General features: G+C 42.1%; 1 protein-coding gene across 2 annotated transcripts in view; it reads right to left on the bottom strand.

The window, feature by feature from the left end:
* Positions 1-264: 264 nt before the first annotated feature.
* The window catches only part of st8sia3 (ST8 alpha-N-acetyl-neuraminide alpha-2,8-sialyltransferase 3), a 30,442-nt gene continuing 16,528 nt past the window's right edge, over positions 265-14,178 (bottom strand). Inside the window, exons 1-4 of one of the 2 annotated variants that reach the window (XM_064308453.1) lie at positions 5,821-6,574; positions 4,288-4,410; positions 2,999-3,559; positions 265-568 (exon numbers count right to left, since the gene is read on the bottom strand). In XM_064308453.1, the coding sequence (XP_064164523.1) occupies positions 286-568; positions 2,999-3,559; positions 4,288-4,410; positions 5,821-5,984 (1,131 nt within the window). In that variant the 5' untranslated portion in view covers positions 5,985-6,574 and the 3' untranslated portion in view covers positions 265-285. Of the gene's footprint in view, positions 569-2,998; positions 3,560-4,287; positions 4,411-5,820; positions 6,575-14,178 lie in introns of those variants that run through there. The other variant, XM_064308454.1, reaches the window with a different exon arrangement.

Genomic DNA, 14,178 nt, shown 5'->3' with positions numbered 1-14,178 from the left:
GCAAAACAGGTCATTCTGCACTTTGCTTTAATCTCTCTTTTCCTTTAGAGCTTACAATTACACCTGTGGTGGCATGTAATTGTAAAAGCAATTGCCGCTAGCAAAACAAAAATCTGTGCTTGGGTGGGTACTGAATTCGCACTGCCCGTGATGCCAGTGGGCCATTGTTTTCGCTTTTTGAAGCAGGTGGTGGCACAGTGGGCTATCGTGGGGCCCGTCCTGGGAGAGTGTTACCAGATGGACCACCCCCACCCCATCCCCATCCCCACGCCCCCCTCCCATTCCCTAAGCACAGTGAGAGAGACTGAGCTTGATAACACCGTCAGTGTGCATCTTGTACAGCAGCTTGAACTCGGAGGGGAGCTGGTGGGACTCCTGCCACTTGGTGGTGAACTTGGTGCCCTTCTTGTCGTAGTAGTGATAGGGCAGCTCCTTGCCCGTGTTGGGGTCCCAGCCGAAGGGCCAGAAGCCGTACAGGTGGATCTCCTCGCACATGGCTGAGGCCAGCGTGTACATCAGGATGCCCGTGCTCAGGCGCTTTGGGGAGAGCTGCCTGGTCTTCCAGTACCTGTGGAGGACACGGAGGGAGAAACGTTCCAGCTGAAGGGCGGGCGGGCCATGACAAACTAAGCCATGACTCCAGCTCTTCAGAAGCAGTCACAAGCTCATCAGTCAAAAAAGCTTGCAAATTCCATTTAGTAATTAAGGCATCTGGCAATCCCTTCTAATATCTACCCATTCAGTGAATGGGCGGACACAGGTACATATGTGCTGTCTTCTTCTTGCAGATATGTACAGTAAAAAAGGTGGTAATGCGAGTTAAAGTTGGCGTGATGGCACCTGACCAGGTAATTCACATTTAGCCAGGTGACGTGGTAAAACACACTTTCTATTTGCTCCCTCCAACCACCACCCTCACTGCAGAAGAAGACAGCTCAGAAGTGACGCCAAAAAAAACATGGGACTGCAAGGGCCAGAGTACTCAGCTTTACATATTCATTTGTTCTTAAAATTCATTTGTTCACCCACTGAGCAAAGCTTCTTCGTTTTTTAAGTTTTTGGAAATAAACTTCATTTTTTTTGTCTTTTTCTGCTTTCTGCAGTGCCCTGAGACCTGTCTGTTTTCAGTTCAAGGACGCAGGGAGAGCCTTAAACCTCACAGTATGTTTGCACTTCCACCAAAGCCCCCTCCCTGGTCTATTCAGTGTCTGCTTCACTGTGTGCTTCACAAGCAGAAAAGCGCTCACGGAAAATGAACACTTGAGGAGTCATGAGACTGCCTGACCTTCTCAAAAGGAGTTATTCTCAGCGAGCGGGTTGGCTTCGGTGGGATTGAGGGAGATTATCGCACATCCTCTCGGCTCCAGCAGCTGCAGCGAGCGCTCCGCTAAGCCTCTCCCCATAAGTTGTTGTCCTGACTTGCATGGTACATCGCACTCTTTATGAGTTTTGTGCTTCCTGCTAAATCCCTCTCACCATAGTGTATGCTGCCATGTTCTGTACTCTAAACCTCCGTTATAATAAAGTTACACTTTAATGATTCCTTCAAATACTTGTGCAGAAGGTGTACAATGTGAACAGGATACAAATAAAATCTGAATTAGAACAGATCTCAATGTGTGTTTGCGTCTTTGAGTCAATGTGTTTGAATTTATGTGGGACATGAAACTGAAGAAGGATAGAACTCGATGAAAAAATGTATGATTTGTAGATTGCACATCTCTTGCATGTCCTCTCTTGAATATTTTCAAACCATATAGATATAATATCATAACTATTTCCATTAAATTACAAAGCGTGCATGCACTGCAAGAATAAATTTTTTTTGCAATAAAGTAGGCCAATTGTATGTCACATTGAGTATGATGATATGTTATAGAACATTTATACATTTCACATGAATTCCACATGCTGAACTGTTAGCAATAAAATGTTGTATTAGAATGTAATTAATTAGAATTAGCTTCTTAAATTGTCAAGCAACAACATTGATAATTGTTGCACCATTGTTGCACAATGCTAGTAAATTTTAAATCAATGTTTATGTGGTTTAATTTGATAAACAAATGATTATGCTTAATTAAGTGGTTTCGTACAGCTGAACTATGCCTAAAAATGGGTTTTATGCTGATAATAGAAACTTAACAGCAATGCATATATATGACTGCCAGTGAGTTACTGTGTAATTTTACAATATCTATGTTTGTCTTGTCAGATTTTAAATAAATATGTAACTACCTGTGATTCATATGATCAGTTTATGCGAATACCTATCCGACTGTTTTGCATATGGCAAGCAATAAATGTATTTGCCCAGTAAAAGAACAGAGAACAGCAAAGGAATAAATATGTGGCGTTCACCTGGTTTTCAAAACTATTCTCTGCCTGATTGGTAGATATCACCCAGTACAAATTAGGGAACTTATATTTTTAATATAAGTTTTAGAAGCCGGATGCTTCCTGAAGTAGTTCAGCTTAAGTAGGTTGCTAAACAGTACAGCAGCTGTGTACAAACTGGCACTGAAATTTAAACCAAAAAATGTGATACACAATGAAATGGTACATGCATCACTAGATCAGATGCCATGGCTGAGATCTTTACCATATCTTCATAACTTAGGCCACACAAAATTGATAACTTCTTAGACAGATTTCAAGCTATTGAAATTCATTAAATAAAAAGCAAAAACTACAACTGTGTTTGAAGTCAACCACCTTCATTGGCCTGTAATAGCATTTAAAGGTGCAAATACTCAGACACAGCCCATGTGTACTTGGACTGATAAACGCTCAGAATGAGTAAATACAATTTTTGACCAAAAATACTTTTCCATGAGATTGGAAAACACTTTGTTCCTATTAGAATACATGTTTTGTTACAGAGAAACTAAAGATCCAATCATACTCCATCAAACTGAACCCAGGCGTAGGTGCTCAGAGTCACCTGCACGTCAGTACCTGCCCCTCTGCCGTTGTAAGGGGAACGTCGGCGTCTTACCTGTTGACATACTGCATGATGTTGCCCGGCCAGGCCAGCTGCACCTTGAGCTGACCCCGGTGCTCCACGAAGAAGTCGACCAGCGTCCGCGTGACGGTGGCCGAGGTGTGGAAAAAGAAGGCGGGGATCCAGAGCACGACGCCGTCCAGCTTCTTCAGGCTGAGGAAGAAGTTGTTGCGGTCCTGGATGGTCAGCAGGTTGTTGTAGTACTTCTCCAGAATGCTGGGGTTGAAGGTGGTGAGGTTGGTCCGGCGGCCCACGTCCCTGTGGAAGATCTCGGTGGGGGCGAAGTTGCAGCGGAAGACGAAGTCGGAGCGGTCGATCTCGGGGCCGCAGCGGCTGCCCGTCAGCACGCCGCTGTTGCCCACCAGCGCGCACACGTTGAAGCGCCGCTCGGGCACGATGGGCGAGGACTCGGGCAGCAGGGACATGAGGTTCTCCCCGATGGAGAAGACGTACTTGTGGCTGGAGTAGTCGTAGTGCATCAGCTGGCCCACGCGCACCGAGCTCTTCGTCAGGGTGAAGTTGCCGGCCACGTCAATGTAGTTTGAGATTTCCTTTCTGAAGTTGAACAGATGCAAGTCTGAGCACATTTCACTGCATATCATGGCACACAAGGCAGCTGGTTTGAAAAAGCCGACCACAGCAATGTTTTTCTGTCAAATCTGCTCGTGTTCTGGCTTAATGATAATTTATTTATTCTGTATAATCAGGAACGTTGGTAATTTCAGGGAGTAATAATGGATTGAAAGTGCTGCATGATCACTTTTTCCCAGCTACACGCATCCTGCCTTATCTGCTGGATCAACAAAAGATTAGAATCTGATTCAGTATTTCCCTGATCGAGTTTAATCTTCTCTGTGGGCTATTGAGATAAGTGACTGGGTATCCTTCATAAATAAAATTACCACAGTGCTAATGTCACGTGGACTCATCAAGTTGAAACCAATGAATTATGATTCTGAGGGATATTATGCTGTCATGTAGCACAAAAAATCACCATCAGAAACTCTGCTAGCAAGTCTTCACACATTAAAAAAAACAAGTGATATTACAAAGTTTTATTTAACCTCTCTGTGCTTGTGATTTTCCACATACTTAGCAACCTTAAATGTATTTTTGTGTTTCAGTTCTGTCAGTTCAAAAACAGCCAAACTCACAGATTTACACTGACAATGGAAAGGCGGTTAGACAGGAACAAACATGTATCAGGGGGGCAGCTGCCTGGTTACTTCCAGTTTTTTGCATTCCTAAACCCCCTGTTCACAGTTCCACTGGACCTCTCTCACCTTTGCTGTATGAAGGCTGTCCTGTTGAACTTCCACTTGGCTGATTTCTCCTGCAGTTCCTCATTCAGGGCATTGGTGAGTGGTAGGAAGGATGGGTCCAGTACCTTCATGGCCAGTTGGGACCTGTGGAAAAACATTTTCCTTTCCATTGAGAGAGAGAGGCCCAGTGCCAGTATCATTGGGAGACAGCTGCTAAAAGCAACTCTAATCAATGCCCCCCAGCTTACAGAAGTCAATTTTCAAGCTAATTAATGTGCTGTTTTTAGACTTGGGCCTTGTTAAAATTCCATTTGTTACAATCCCTCTTTCCTTCTTTACAGTGCTGTCTAGGCCTTGATGTTGTGCAACTGCATGAGTGTGGACTGACCGTCCGGTTTATGATTGCTTTTGAGTTCACAGAGTGCATGCACACATACAAGCATGAAGTTTACACAGCCAAATAATAGTACTGTGATGTTTTGTACATCTGAGCCTCATTAAGGAATACAGCAGTTTTAAAGGTTAAATAAATATGTATAGAAACACATACACCAGATCACCTGATATATAGCAATTCAATGGCATCATCATACTTATAAACAACCAGGTAGTTGCACTATCCTATATTCAATACATACAATGTAATACTTCTGTACAATGAAAAGATTATCATAAGTCCTGGCCTCCAGACATCTGTGTGCTTGGACCAGTGTTTTTCATCTGTACACCACTGTATATGCAAATTGCAAATAATGCATTCTCAAACATCATAAAACAAGGATGAAGAACAGTAGAACATTTTCAATGTATCAGGTCATCACAGAGCTTTCCAAAATGGCTCCCATCACAAAACCCTGGATATGACATAGGAAGATGATTACCAAGTGAAAATGAATCTACCAGACAAGCAAATCAGCACCAAGGAGAGCTCCCTGTAACAGCGTACACAGGGGCACTGCTGACACTTGCTGTTAACACTGGGGGAAAGCCACTTTCTGTTTCCCTGCTTCATGTAACGGTGCATATTTTTTATATTCTGCCTAAACCTAGAAAAGGCCACTGTGATGTAAGCGGAAGTTCATTTGCTACTGCGCCGTTACACATCTCTCGCAAGAAGAGATGCATCGAAATCAATACAGATCCGAACATGAAAATATACTATATTATCAAACGTGACTCGCCCATTATGCCTGGTCCAAATCTCGTATTTTATTTCGAAGTCTTTTGGGTTTCAGAATGATACGGGGCATGGGTGTTTGAAGTAGGCTCCATTGCTGTCTCTCTCTCTCTCTCTCTCTTTCTCTCTCTCTCACACACACGCACACATACGGACACACACAAAACCATGACTTGCGAATAAGAAATTCATCCTGCCCCTGACGCTTGAGATCAACGAGAACATCAAAATAACCACTCAGCTAGCGTGTACATGTACGTGCAGCTATGTATTTTCATGCACCCCATCACGTCTGTGCGTAATGTAAAAGGCACATACATATGAAAAATTGTGGCTACACACTCGACAAACACCACAGGCTGTGACTCATTACTTACCGGAATCCAGCATGGAACATATACATTCTCGGTCCCCCCGAGTTTGCATATTTGGGCGTTGTGAAGATATAATCTTTTTTTATTGACACGTAGCTGATCAAGGATAAGATGAGCAAAGCGACACTGAACATTACCAAACCCAGCGCGCTAACTATGCGGACCATCTTGGCGTGTTATCATTCCCAGAACAGCAACGAACACGGATGGACAAATTACGAATCCGTTAATTTAAAAAAAACACGTTCAGGAAAACATGCAGGCGGTCCTTAGAAATATGAATGTGAAACAAGGATTTGTTGATTTTAGAAATGGAAGGATGCTATGAGCTGCGGCGACTGAAATGGCAGCTGGTTGCGTTGGTGATGCGTCTTTTCCTAGAAGCCCCCTCATTCTCGCGTTCAGCTTCGGACGGAGCTGCCATCCTGGTTCCCAGTCTACAAGATAGATGCGGTTGGAATAATGCTTCAGTTAGTTGCAAGCTTTTGAATTTAATTAATTAACTCCGTCGGTTATTTAAAGGAGACCGAGCCTCCAACGAAAATCAGATAAATAAACAACGCAGCATCTAGGTAGAGCGTTGCTGTCCCCGAAGGGGTTACACGTTTTGCAAACGTGCGTAGATTATTTCGCGTCCTGTAGATATTAGCAACGTTTAAATTCTTTCCATATATGAAACCCGACTCTATAATTCTTGCATACATCTGTAATTTAATGATGAGAGTCCACTGAAACGGCCTGTTGTTGAAATGGCACAGCTGTTGGTTTCTACGGCATTATTATTGTCATCTGCCTTATTGTTACCATCACAACCAGAACCCTCGAGAATTGGAGTAAAACTTTACGCGTTATCACAATACATTTTATGATTTTATATAAACTTCTATGTGTGCAATGGGAGCCAACCTTTATCATGGGGAATAAGCAAGCAATGCAAATATATTTAGATAGATAGATAGATAGATTTTGACCTGATGGCAATGTATGGCCGCCCCATGTGATACATGAAGACACAGACAACTAGGGTTTTGCATGACAGCCCTCCTGCTTGCTCATTGCCTAGAGGTCAGCATCAGCATTAAAATGTGAGTGTTCTGCAAGAGGTCCTCTGAACAAACCTCCAAAATACCCCAGGATAGAGGATGAGCCCCAGCCAGATCACTCTGCAACCAAAATCGCGCCTTCAAAGAGGCAAACATGTAGCAAGCCTAAAATGTTTCTGTTTAGGTATCTCAGGATAGGAACTTATTTTTACATAGTGGCTCCAATATGCAAAGCAATTCTATATATGTGTACAAATAACTCAAATGTTTAAACAGGGCAATGCTAAACCCTGGGTTTGTTACATTCCCCTTCTCCAGTGAGCCAGAAGTGAATGGATGTTTCATTGCAGTCTCTCTGCAACAAGTCCAATTCACATTGATCTTTCAAAGCATGTTCAGGTGGCTATCCTGAACCAATTCAAGTTATACATTCATATTTTTACAGAGAAGCTAGTTTGTCTTGAGAAGTAGTGTGATCCTTTCAATGTGGTTTATGTATGTCCCCAATTTCAGCATACACAGTGAGGTCATTTAATCCAGACCGAGGAGGAGACAACAAAAAATGGGTTCTAAGGTGGTCACAGGTCTCTATTTTAAAGGTCAAATTCATTTGTGTTTTGTTGTAGTGAAAAAGATGACCTCAGTGTGTATTACAATGTAAATAACAGAAAACCAAATTGAAGATTTTTGGTTGAATTATAATTTACTCATATAAATCAAGAGTAAAGACAGTATATCTCGAATGGGCTCCCTTTGAAAACATGTAGACAAAATAAAGCAATGAACACACAAATCACCTGAGCAGTGGTCACCTCTTTAAATGTGTTGTGCAAAAGTCAATGACACCTCGGTGCCAGCATTCAGCTAATAGTCCTTTTTTATTGAGGATGTTATGCATATTGTGCCTGGTGCTTGTCCTGCCTGACCTCAGTTACTTACTACAAGTGTCCTTCATTCATAAATCAAAAGCAAGAGCACCTCCCAGCCTGTTTTTTGTGACCAAGAGTTCTTTTTACTGTGTAACCATGTACTGCTCCTTTCTTAACCTTTTTATTCCTTTGTGCTTTATTCATATTGCAGAAGAAACGCAAAATGCAACTGAAATAATAATAACAATAAACAATAATTATGATGCTAGTGAAGCTGACAATTGTAGGAAAGTATAACTTCAACTTATCTTGAATCTTGTCAAGGAACACTCGACCAAAACATCAGGTCAAGGAAGTAAAAATGGAAAAACCAGTTTCCTCCTCTTTTAAATGTTCCTCCTTCTCAGCTGTGGACGTTTGCATGTTCTGCTCATGGGTTTTGTGCCTGTGTGCACGATCAGTCCTTTCTCTTACAAGCTCTCAGCAGTGCGCCATTTTTGGTACATTGGTATATAACACCATTCATTTAGGTCTATGTCTATTTCTCCCGTGTTGTAAAAAGGCAGAACAGGAAAGACCTCCTCAGGGCATCATCTTCACAGCGTCTGTGTTTCCATGGATAAACGGTGTAGAGGGCAAACACCTCCCGTTCTCCAGACATAATGGGCAGTGACATTTCAGAAATGACCTTTCCAAGTCTATACGTCCCAGAGGTCGTGTTACACGTACCCCCTCCCCCCCAACATAAGAAAGCCCAAGTTCCATCAGCTATATTTCAAGATCCATGTTCTTCCCAACGGACCACTGGGTCTGAGTAATATCGCCTTCCCCATCCCCTAGGACTGCCTGAAACTCGGCTTGGGTCCAGCTTCACTCTAAATCTCATATACTGTAGATTTAGATCTTTGTTCTTCTGTGCTATACAAAGCAGTTCAGTATGACCACAGTTTTGTATGTGCAGGGCTAATTCCCATTTTTAATTCCATAAATTTAATCACAAGAAAGTTCTCAAACAACATGTGTCATTCTCATCATCTCCACGGTTACCCTGGTGCATGTAAACAAACCCTGGTCATGTTGCCTACATTGCAGAAACCGCTGGAGATGTGAGACATAGTTATACTTCATTCTTTTTTCTTCTCCATTTTCAACAAACATGGAATGACCAATAAAAAGCATATTGGTTCATCCAATCAGTTAAACGTGTTCTGTCAGTTTGTGAGGGCTGTACACTGCATCTGAAATATATGCACCCAGTCGATTACTTTTCCAATCTGCCATAATACAGCTGATCTGCTGCGGCTACCACGTTGGAGGCCTGGAGCTGAACCAAACACCAAAACCCAGTGCTCCTGTAGTTTTATGAATGTGGTTATATTCTGGCTGTTCTCCAGGGAACAGACATAGCAAGTAATAAAAAAAAAATGTACAGAAGCTTGTTTACATACATAATGGATTAGAGTCCTAGTTGAGTCAGTTATTGCACCTCTGAAAAAAAGTCTCCATTTCATTTTTAGCTCTAAATAGAGAGGTTTACTACTTATTTTGTGTTCAGCTGAAGTATCATCACAACTATTACAGATGGGTAATTTCAGATTTTTGTCCTGAAAAACACAAAACCAATTCATCCTAAATATATGGTGTAGAGCAGTCAAGAATAGATCATACAATTAGTTGAATGATAATTGCATGATACCTGAATGACTAATAACTGTTGAAATGTGTGTGTGTATGTGTGTGTTATGGGTGGGGGGGGGGGGGTGCGGGGTCTGACAGCATAGAACCGCAGACAAACAGACTTCTGAACCCAGAAAGTGCAGGTGGTGCATTGCCAGTTGTGCCCTTCAGTATGGTGCTTAACCTAAATGGCTTTAATAAATTTCCAGCTGTACAAATGGATTGTATGTAAAATTGTAAGCTGTGTAAATCATCCTGGATAAGAGCATTGGGCTAAATTATTTACACAATAAACCAATCAATAGACAAAACAATGCAAAGTATTTCAGGAAATAAACTGGGAATTGACCAATGCTGGATCAGTGGAATCATCAAATCCTTGTGTTAGGCCAGCACAGCACAGTACACAAAGTTGCCAAAATTCAGAAAAGCCAGTTGCAGTTTTGCCAGAAATAGAAAGAAAAGAACTTGCATTTTAAAATCAAACAAAAGAACAAAGACCAGAAAATGAGCTGGTCAGCAAATCAATGAAAGTAACAAAATGGGAAGGTGAGGGCCCCCCTGCAATAGGTCAGACGCAAGATACTCCACAACAAACTTACAGAAACCTCAACAAAGCAAAACAAAGCAAACCAAAATAACAAAACAAGAAAAACAAATCTATAATCTAACACCATATTGACCTGAAGTAACACAAAAAAAATAAAAAATCAACCCAAAGAAAATATGGAACCTACATGGCCAGGAGTTAAGCAAAAAGAGAGGTGCGCAGCACAGAATTTATGCTTCATTCAACAATCCACACCTGAACCTGCCATCCAATTAACAAAGACACAAACAGGGGTGGAGCACAGCACAAGAACCCCGCCCAGCTGATTTAAAGCCACACACCCAAAAAAAACCCCCAAGGTTTAACACACTGAGATACAGGGCCTTACAGCATGCTGCTGGTCATACAGCTGCCTGAGAATGCAGTCATTCGACCCCGTGTGCAATGTCTATCATGGAGCTCTGAACTCTCTGGGAGATTAATGCTGTGAGATTCAGTTCTTTTCCAAATGGAACAGTAATATTTAAATCTTCTATGATAAGTCACGTGAAGGGAAAGCCAACTTAAGCAAGAAGCAGATCCCCTGTGCAGATGGGGGTTTGATCCCAGTCATGGCACCCTCAGAGCTGTCATACCTTCTGTCTCTAATCTGTTACCCTCTCTGCATTAAAATAAAAGCTAAATTATGAAACAAAGGTAGGCCTATAAGTTCTGTCTTTCTTAAAAGTCACATTAATCTATCTTCTGAAAATGTTTTTACATTTTGGATATGCCAAGGGACCGTTACACAACTCCTGGGGTTCTAGCACCACCCTATGTGACCTGCACAGATTTTCAGAAGCTGTACCTTTTCATGCCAGTTCTGTCCTAGTCAAAACTCACACAGAGAAACATAGTGCATTTGTTTTCAGAGTGGCATATTGGTTCCCTTCTTGGATTACTAATAGAGTCTCTTATGCTCAGGAACAAGTAATGCCAATGAAGAGCCCCCAGAAACAGCAATCTTCAGAAGCACACTGAAGACACACCTCTTCAGACTGCACCTCAGCTCTGCCACTTTGACCCCGTATACCACTTTCACAAAGCCCTGACACTTGATTTGGGTGTAACCTCTCGAATGGACATTTAACCCTTTAGGGTGTAAGATCACACTTATGCGATTAGAATGTTCGTAACTGAATAGTGATGTTTAAATTTTAGAACACTGACTCAGAATTCTGAAAACAAAAAACCTTCCAAAAAGTCTACTCTTCAAAGGGTTAAAGATGTGGGTCAATAGAGAAATGAGCTGAAATCTGCACTCTCATCTTTGGTTATTCAGGCTTAGTCAGGATGGCATTCCACTGAGACAATCATAGCCTTGTGATATGTCAGCATCAGATTACACAATTCTTTTTTTGCAACGCTGAACAAATGGGAATGAAGGGCAGAACAATCACCCTGCCAGCATATGTTATTTTTCACATCCATATGCTGTCGAGGTGATTGTTTGGACATCCAGAAAAAAATTGTAATGTGTTAAAATTATTTTCTAGTCACAGCATCTTTGCTGGCCTACCAATAAATCAGATCAGAATACTGAACTGTAATGCTATTGCAAATAACCACCTCATCAACGTTCTGCTCGTAACAATTCAAATGCTCCAAATTGTACTTGCAGTTGTTCTGTGTCAGTGCAAAAGGTCAGTTGCATCAGAAAATGAGAGCCACTGCTATCTCAGCAGGCTAAGGGAACAGAAAATAAACCTTTGAGAATAAAAATAGGAATATTCATGTTTTTGTGGACATAGGATGAAGTAAAACAGGAGTTTTTATGAATACAATCATCACAATAATTACTATCAAGGCTATAATCGATACAATATAGGTTCTCCATCTCTGGAGATGTGCCATTTTACTGCAGGTTTAAATTGGGTTTTTTAAAAGGCACAAGGGAACCCATATGTAGAGCACTGCAGAATTTACTGAGCAAACAGCCTGGGCGTTAAATAAAGGAACAGACAGCGTTTCTGCCTGGGCTCGGAAATGGTGGCGGCTCGTATCGGACCCTGGCCTCCCCACTCCTTGCCCCCGTGAGTCCTGAACAGATGAGGCTTCTGTGAAGCCCAGAAGCTGCATTAAGGCTGTCCACGCTCTGACGCATCTGTCAGATGGACTCGGTGGTCAATGGGCTGGAAGAACAGGGGGCAATCAAATCGCCATGAATTGTCCATTAGCCGATTTGGGTTAATGACCTGGCCAAACAGCTTTCAAGCCAAATTGGCAACACGCGGAATCACGATTTGTTTTTCGCCGCTCGGCGCGCCTCCTCCCCGCGGCAGCCGGGACAGCCGGGCGCAACGCGGTCGCAGTCATCTCCCAGCTCCTCCTGTTCTTCAGAACGTTTGCGCAGGTCATTCTTCAGTACCCGCTGTTCCACGGTTTTACATCTCAGTATTTATAGTTTCTTAAGCCCTATCCACAAGGACTGCACAGTAGCCAGTGCTTATAAACAGTGCATAGCTTGTGCACCGCTTGATTCCATTAAAGCGCAACACGTTTTCCCCGGATTTTGTGTAATGAATTTCAGCTGGTGTCATGCGCTCAATGTCTTACATAACTATTACTGAAATGAATTGAAAATGCCGGTATAATTGAGGCAAAATCTGCTCGAGTTTTGGCGTCATAGCTAAACACAAAACACTGAGTCACATTCAGTCTGCTCTGATGGTCCTGCACTGCATGTTTTGCTTTTCTAAGATTAAACACATATCATCTGCCGTTGTGTGCCCAGCGTTGTACATTAATTCTCACATTTTGTTAATAATTTTCTAGGTGCCGTCACAAAAAGTAACAAATCTGGTTTAAATCGGCACACTTCTCGTAAAAAGGCAACTAATAATCAATTGCAATTAAGAGGCAGTCGATGGCAGGCCAGTTGGAGATGAGCAGTGCGCTGGTTTGCTTCATAATTGTGCAGTGGGAAGCAGCACCATGGTCTCAATCAAAGAAGCATGAAATTACACTTCTCATAGAAAGCTGTGTACACTACAGCGGCTCGCTCGGCGCCTCTGCTCAAATTAAGCGCCTGGCTCGCCCTCGGGGAATTGTCCTGTCCAGCGGAAACATGCCTGCCAAAAATAGACGCTGTTTTGCATGTTTTAATTGATTGACAGTGAGAAACAGTTAACTTGGCAGGGAAAGACCTAATTCCCCAGCAAAAAAAAAAATAAACAAAAAAAAAAACTTCCAGATCAGAACACTGCAGACCGGTTGTTTGCGGTGGAACATATTTTATGCCATGGCCCCACTCAAGCCACCTCAAGGCTCTAAAACATATTGTTCACATTTGTGGAAGTTTCTAGTTACTGTCAAGATATTGAGTATAACAGCCTTAGGAATTCAACATTGTTAAAAATGAATATTCTAGGCATGTTGCACATTGTAAGAGCGGATTTTTCCATACAACAGGCCACACAGTAGAGCATGAGAGACCTAGTGCTGTCGGGAGTAGATGTGCATGCGTTCAATGGACACCCAACAGAGACGTCGGGAAACCACGCTAACTTAAACACACCTTCTCCTGATTGTGCGGAAGCTATTTGTTCTGCCTGCAAATTCCTGATCATAATTGGGTAACGATACAGCTGAGACCTAGAATCTTTCGACGATAGGGCCTGTGCATGTGGCATCCACTATAACTCACTATTCTACTTGAAGGCTAACAAGGGTATAAGTTTGAGTGAAACTGTTCTATTTCATTGTTCATATGATGCAGCCATTTAGTTTGTAAAGTAAAAAAGTCATTAAAACTATGGTAGCTAAGCTAACCTAAGAACGGCAGGAATGGGTTGGAATAGTAGCATTAGTGTTCATCATATTTTGTGGCTTTATCTTATTTTGAAGTTATTTTGTGTATAGCTGCTATATATTCGTAAGCAATTGTTTTTGGTGTGCAGTTCTGCATGAAACCATACAGAAATTCTAGCTTCATTTGTTAGATTTTTTCAATCTCCCCGAAAAGAACATTATGTTTGTAATTGGAAAGAAGACAGATGTGTATCAGGGTGTGCTGGAGAAGGCAGTCATTGTGGGACAGTCAAAATGACATCAGCTATTGGCGAAAAATTCCATTGACAGATCCCTCCGCAGAAGATTGGGCATCGATGGCAGATGTAAAAGATGAATGGGAACATTAGGTGTGAACCCATCCCCCCCCCCCCCCACACACACACACACACAC

This window comes from Anguilla rostrata, chromosome 14 (assembly GCF_018555375.3).
Source record: "Anguilla rostrata isolate EN2019 chromosome 14, ASM1855537v3, whole genome shotgun sequence".
Classification (NCBI taxonomy): Eukaryota; Metazoa; Chordata; class Actinopteri; order Anguilliformes; family Anguillidae; genus Anguilla; species Anguilla rostrata.
This window is presented reverse-complemented; position numbering and strand designations above follow the sequence as displayed.